The sequence below is a fragment of the Crocuta crocuta genome, unplaced genomic scaffold, assembly GCF_008692635.1.
Source record: "Crocuta crocuta isolate KB4526 unplaced genomic scaffold, BGI_CrCroc_1.0 scaffold20, whole genome shotgun sequence".
Classification (NCBI taxonomy): Eukaryota; Metazoa; Chordata; class Mammalia; order Carnivora; family Hyaenidae; genus Crocuta; species Crocuta crocuta.
Genome location: NW_027527932.1, coordinates 1,924,198 through 1,931,449, shown reverse-complemented (window position 1 = coordinate 1,931,449; position 7,252 = coordinate 1,924,198). Strand labels below are relative to the sequence as shown.

Here is a 7,252-nt window from a genome sequence, read left to right as displayed (position 1 = left end):
TTATACCATATACAAAATGGATTAAAACTTTTTAAGACCTAAAACGATAATGTCCTAGAAGAAACCACAGGCGAGAATCTTAGAAATCTGTTTTTGGATCAGTCTCCTCAGGCAAGGGCAATAAAAACTAACAACACGTGGGATCATATCAAGCTAAAAAGTTCTGCACAGCAAAGGAAACCCATCAAAACTGAATGTGGGAAGCAAGATTTGCAAATCATATATTTGATAAGGGGTTAATATCCAAAATGTATAAAGAACTCACCAACTTAGTATCAAGAAAACCAACCACCTGATTAAAAAAAAAAATGGGCAGAGGACGTGAAGAGCGATTGCTCCGCAGAAGACACAGGTGGCCAGCAGGCGCAGGGACAGGCGGCGGCACCCGCGGGGAAATCCCCCCCCACCTCTCAAACTGACTGTCGTCAAAAAGGAAAAATAACAAGTGCTGGTGAGGATGTGGAGACTGTACTTTAGAATCCAATGGGAGAGCCAAGTGGTTTTACCAGACACAGATATCAACCAAAAAACTTCAAGAATTACTAGGAATGGTGTCATTTGCATCATGAACTAAACCGTTCTCCGAAACCACACCCCACAGCGTGCGCCCATGTCATAGACACCTGCCGTGTTACCGAGCACTCGTCCCGCCATTTTGTCGCTCAGGCATGTTGAGAACAGAGACCAAGGGTTTGTGGTTTTTAACGCCTTTATTACACCCGGTGCAGCGTCTGCACACAACGGGAACCCAGATGCTGCTGACGCAATTCAGCTTAGACAGATTAGTTTCAATGTAATTTCTCAATGTTACAGACTGATGGCTAAAGAGGAAACACATTAATACCGAATTAGCTTGTTTAAACAGTTATCGATGGTCCAATTGACGCCGGNCCCCGTCAGCTCACCTCCAGGAAAAGACCATGGACCCTCGGGGGCCTTCTGAAAGACACAGACACAGGTTGTCTGCAGATCCTGAGCGAGCAAGGAATGGCTCAGACTAAGCCTCGCCCATAACTGTACAACAGTATGTTTCAGACGTGTGCCGATGCACATTTATGTAAAAACATTAGTGATGCATATTAGCTGTCGGTCACTGTTTATTTTCTCAAGCAGGAGACAGTGATCGGGAGACAATTTAAACACTGTATTTATACATTAAAAAAAGTACACATGAACACACTGTAAACCTCTGATGTGAAAGTTAAGAGTTTTAAGAAAACTGAAAGCTTTAAGAGCCGAGAAAGCATTTTGGAAAAGAAACCGTTATAGGAATCTTCAAAGAATTACTAGCACCTCTAACCTGTACCTCAGGTACAAATATATTTCCCAGGTTTGCAAAGGACATAAAATATTTGCTTCTTTTATACAAAGAGGGTCATTATAAACCATCACATTTGTAGACTACAAATACTGGCCAGGTACCAGATTGGTTTTTCGTTAAGCTATAAGGCTGGTCAAAATTTTCTCTCCAAGGACCTTTAGCCCCAGAGCAGGAGACGCCCCCTTCTACTCAAGTATTGGGTCTGGAGCCCCAAAGGGCTGTGACATGCTCGACAATTCTTTGAAGTCTCCTTTTAAAAGTTCATGTGAATTTTTCTGTCCCATAACATTTACTTATTTGAAGTGTAATCTAAATTACTGAACTGTTTCCTCAAATTTTTCTAGAAAACCAATGTTCAAGGAATATCGGGTGTATTTAAGTGGGGCTACAGACGGTGATTTCCACATCTATGGAACAAAACATAATTTGTCAATGGGTTTATTCTACGTGTAGGCAGGAAATGGGAGAAACACTGAGATGTCTCCCCCAGGAATAGAAAGAAGAAGATAATCCTTTGACTATCAAACAGTAAAAACCATCATGGATCAGAGCAGAAGTAAGCCATCATACACCAGCAGACGGAGCCCAGGCAGGCTCAACGGAGACAAAGCTGAAGGTACGGACAGACCTACGGGATGTGCGGACAGACCTACGGGATGTGCCAATCAAGCCGATGTGGAGAAGCAACTACTGGCAGAGAATCTCTACAATCATCCAGGGGAAGAGCGTGCCCTGGTCCACAAACATGAAAATCAGCAGATCTATCCCCACAGGGAGATGGATGCATGAGGCAACTTGCTTCCCTTGCTCAGAATCCATGCTCACCATGTAACCGGCTGGTCATAAATGGACATCCCCAGAAGATGTGCCTAAAGGGAGAGAATGATTGATAGTTATATTTCTCATTGTAAATGGAAGTACTAACATTTTTTTTAAAATATCAGTTACTGTGAGCTTGATTAATGTGAGTTTCCTATGAGATGGTTCCACTCTCCATCTGCTGACAAACTAGGTCTATAAAGATCTAATCAGACAACTAGATGCATCGTATCTACCAGGATGACGCCACCTTAAGTGGTCCCTGGCCTTCCCCAGGTACAGTCCACTCTGCTACCATCAAGCTTCTGTACCAACTCTGTCCAGTATGGTAGCCACAAGCCACATGTGGATATTACTGAGCATTTGAAATGCGGCTAGTCTGAACGGAGATGTGCTGTAAGTGTAAAATACGCACCAGATTTCAAAGCCTTGGTACCCTCCCCCCAAAGAAAGAATGTAAAACATTTCAATAATTGTTATCTAAGAGTGACTACATATTGAAATGATATAATATTTTGGATATATTGGAATAAAAGCTAATAAAATTGATTAATCGGTTTTTCCTTTTTTATACGTAGCGAGTAGAAAACTGAAAATTCATGTATGTGCGGCTCACATTATATTTCTATCGGACATCATTCTATGCAAATAATGACAATAGGTTCGATTTTAAAGTTCGTACTATGCCCTTCCTAATACACTGGACTTGGGAAGACACAGGAGAGGCCCGGTGGTGCCTTTCTGACACGGGTATCAATCAAGCAGAAGTAAGTGGCCATTCCTTATTCCTTTACTTTAGAAAAGCAATGACAACTAGTACGTAAGTACTTGCGAGAGTGCTGATATCTTAGGCAATTCCCAAGTGCGGGAACAAAAAAGGCCGTGGAGTCCAGAGGCCTGGGCTCGAGGCTGACTTGTACCACGTCAAGGTGCGAGCACACCACAGTGGGGCCGCTCCCTCACTCGTGAGGTGCAGATAATGGCAGATGACCCCAAAGGCTTGGCCTGCACCTGCCTCTGCCTAGATAATGATGAGCGAGTGCTGGAACCAAGAAGCTAACCCTCTGATTTCCTAGTAATTTAGCATTATGATTTCCACAAGAGTTATAAGGTAAATATCAAAGATAACTATGTGAAAAGATAGGTTTTTATTCATCAAAAGTTAACAGCAACAGGCACATGTTAAAATGAGTATGGCAAAGCCTTTTACAAACGGCTTTACACTCAAGCTTTCTCCCAAGAAAATGGCTGTTGCAACGAACTGTAAACATAATCAAGAAACAGTCTTTTACAGTAACAAGGGAAATACAATTGAACTAAAAGAAAGCACCGGTTTCTCTTAAAACTAGATTACAGTTGTGCTTACTATACATGAGACAATTTAAAACAAATTACAAAAGTGGAATGTTTGAAGTTTAAAATTAGTCCTTAGGTTTTGTCCTAGAAAACATCTGTTCACATCAAAAGGCCCATCAAAGGGTAACGTTTCATCAAAGGGAGGGACAAGGAAACGATGCACTGGTTTCAAATCAAAACAAGAAGTTTGGTCACTTAGCTTTGTGCATAGTTTAAGGCAACTGGAGCGTCTGGTACAGCTCGCCTACCTCCCCTCCCCCAGTGTGGCTGCGCACTGTCACATTCTAAGATAATAAATAAAAGCTTACATTTCAAATCCTTTCCCACATGGATAAATACAACACATGCACAGTCACACATGCACAAACATGCACGCAAACACACGTCCACACATTCACACACAACATACCTCGCACGCACGGCAGCGAAAGGGGCTTTAGTACCCTTGCTCTGAAGGACACACTTCCCCATCCCACTTTATCTCAGACTGGCAAGTACCCTGAGCTGATTGTGGTGTTTTAAACATTCCACCTTTTTCTGGCATGTGCAGGTCAAGTGTACAGTAGTGAAAACAACATGCAATGTCTTCACTGCAGAATCATAATACAGCTAGGACATTGGTGTTCTTCCCCGCCCGCCCCAAATCAGAAACTAGCAGGTAAAAAAAAAAACTGCATTGCCGAGCGGCACCGGAGTGAAAGCGTGGCGGCGCTCTGGGAGAAACGCTCAGTTTCCAGTGCGCAAAACAAAACGACAGCAAACGGGAGGCTTTGGTGGCATCCAAAGAAGAAAAAGGCAAACCAGGGGAAAGAGCTGCAGATAAGTTTGATCTTGAAAATTCTTAGTGGTTCCTTCACAATCATGCTCCAAGGCAATTTAGAACCGGTATTTCAGAGTTGATTAGTAAACATCGAGTCTTGCAGGAGGCAGCAGAGAGAGGCTGGGCACTTCACATTTCCTTTTTCTCAGAGAGAGCTGAGTGGAAGGTACGGACACAATGTTGCAGCAGGCCGGTTACATTCCAAGAGACTTCTGCTGAGGGCGGAGTTCAAGCTTCACGGTTGGAGGAACAGCGCTCTGAAAACCTCGCGGCGCCGCTCACTTCCTCTGTCACTCCTTTCGGACTCGCTCCTGCCGGGCTTTGCATATTCGAGGTTCACACGAAAGCCAAATGCATATTGCTGTGTGTTCAGGTCTGTAATTAAAAGGCGGGGTCGCACGGCCCCGTGGGGGACGCCCTGGGACGGACGGCGCTGGCCTCGATCCCCCGGAAACCGCGGCGGTCTGGCCGCAGCCCCCGCCGCACGGCCCGGTTCACATTTCTAAAAGCCTGCAGGAGGCGGCCTGCACCCGGCCCGGGGCTACGACAGCCGGCTCTCCCGAGGTCCTAACTGTGAGCTCAAGTCCTCGAACGCAGCATCTGCGTCCTCACTGGCGGACTGTTCTCTCTGCAGCCCCTTCCAACTGGCTTTATTCAGCCCCATGTGTCCGAGCATCGTCTGGGAGAGCCTGGTGTTGGAAAACCTGGCCCATTCTGCGAACAAAGGCTCCGCTAGGTAAGTCATGAAACCTCGAGAAAACAAAAAAATACGTATTAACATATATTCTGAAACTTTATCCTCAGGACATCTATCCAATGGTTATTCTCAAGTCTTATTCCAGTATTTTACCTAAGTTTTCAGTGTGTGTGTGTGTGTGTGTGTGTGTGTGTGTGTGTGTTTAAGTGTACGTAACTTCTCTGAAGAACCTATCCAGCAGCTCACGGAACTTTAGGTGAAGGTGAACAGACAAACACGTCAAATTTTTCCCGACGCTTCCCTCCAGCTGCACTGGCCGCCCCACGCGGGCAAGCACTCAGCGGCCCTCGACTGCGGAGAGCAGGCAGCGGCTGCAGGCTGGGGGGTGGGGGGGGTCTCCGCCGGGCCTGCTGGGCTTCGTCCCCTCGGGGATGCGCCCCCACACCCGGCCATGGTTACACTTGGCCACTTTATTTAAGTCAGAATTTACAGAACCAAGACTCATGAGTTTTGAAGGTCTGAGTGTAAAAAGAACAGAACATACTAGTTTCAGCTATTAAAATGAACACTCAAAGTGTGAAGGGCCCTACTTTATAAACAACTCCTATAACTGATCTCTCTTAATTCGTAGTCAGGAAGGGAAGACGGGGAATTCCCGGGTTGTGTGCATCTCTACGCTGTACAGCTCACACCTACATTATGCCCGAGTCCACACTACAGTGGGTCTCATACTCCTAGGAAATCCCCCATCAGCCACATCACACATCCTGGAGAGGCACTTGGCATTATTTCCTCAACGTCTGGTCTGCTACCGACGGGGGCTTCTACGTTCAAATGCGATGTGTGATGTTCACTGCTATGTAACAGTTTTAACATCTTCTTCATCTCTAAAATGTCTTCTTTTCAGCAAAAGACCATGTGTACCAGAGGCCACAGAGGTTTCATTTAGGCAACAGAAAATTCTGGAGTTAAAGCAATTAGCACCCAGTATTTCTAATTAGAAAAGTATACAGATTATGGTATCTGAAACAGNGGGGGGGAGGGGGAGGCGGGCGGGGGGGCCGCAGGAGTGCAGCAGTGAAGGACAGACGAGATGTGCCCTCAAGCAGTTCTGTTCTGGTGAAGAGAAAGACGTAACCAACAGAGGAAAACGGCATCTCTGCGGTCAAAGACGACGGTGGCTCGCTGGCAGCCCTCCTCACGCCGCGGCGCCAGGCTGGAGCCGTCACTCGGCCCTGCCCCCTCTGGTGCCCCGGGTGCGTGGTGAGCCACGGGCTTTATACCCACACGCAGAACCTGGCTACCCTGGTTTTGCGGGAGTTTCATCTTATTTGATTCACTCATCATTCCAACCGGTTGAGAGCGTTTGCATCTGGCCTGTAACAGCCAACAAATTAGCATTACCTGCGGCTCTAGATTAACCTCATTCTTTCAGGTCGTAAGTACCTGACAAAAAACGAGTGGGCTGGAGTGATTTCACCTAGTCTTGAGCATCTGAAGGTCTATGTACTTGAGACTCAGGGCACCGCAGATCTGCCGCCCAAGTGTCTTTTCATCTCCTCCAAAGAAAGCCCCGTCCCTGCAAAATTTCTCAGGCTTCCGGCTGCTTGAGGCCCAGCACCCCCTCCCCTGGGCCTGACTCTGTCTTTCCTCCCCGTTCATCTGCAGTCAAGTCATTACTACCCACTGCCTTCCCCACAACGATCCCCTGCAATTTCTGTGTGAGAATTAGATCTCTGAGTCTCTGACCTACAGGCCTCTTTTCAGAGCTCTATGCCGCAGAAGTGCACTATCTTCTGGACTTCTAGAAACTTTATCTTTCTGAAGTTTGTGGACACATTTCTTTACGTTCGACCTAATCCTCAAGTCCTACTCCACACCAGCCACCAGGGTCACACCGTCCTGCAACACCCTGCTGACGCGCCGTCCCCACCCTGGCTTATGCTCCAAACCCCCCACCCGCCACCCACTCTTCCGCTCTCACACCAAGCTGCCCTGTTTCACTCAGCACACGTCCCTGTTCAGCGCTGTCTCACTGCACGAAGAGCCCTCAAGCGCCGCCTGCCTCCAGGTGCGGGCAAGGCCTCAGGCCCACCTCGCCGCAGGGGCCAGGCGGCAGCGCTCTAGCTTCGGAGGCGGGAAAGGGGCGATGGGCTCTGCCTGGGGACGGTGCAAAGTGGCATCTAGCGGAGCCGGGCCTTTAAGAAACACGAGTCAGCCCGTCAGACGGGTGGGAAGG

At 47.2% G+C, this 7,252-nt stretch overlaps 1 protein-coding gene across 3 annotated transcripts in view; it reads right to left on the bottom strand.

The window, feature by feature from the left end:
* Nucleotides 1-922: 922 nt before the first annotated feature.
* Nucleotides 923-7,252, bottom strand: part of PDE7A (phosphodiesterase 7A) — a 109,729-nt gene continuing 103,399 nt past the window's right edge. For 2 of the 3 annotated variants that reach the window (XM_077751797.1, XM_077751798.1), the window contains exon 13: nt 3,274-5,066. In XM_077751797.1, the coding sequence (XP_077607923.1) occupies nt 4,858-5,066 (209 nt within the window). In that variant the 3' untranslated portion in view covers nt 3,274-4,857. Of the gene's footprint in view, nt 2,191-3,273; nt 5,067-7,252 lie in introns of those variants that run through there. The other variant, XR_013332033.1, reaches the window with a different exon arrangement.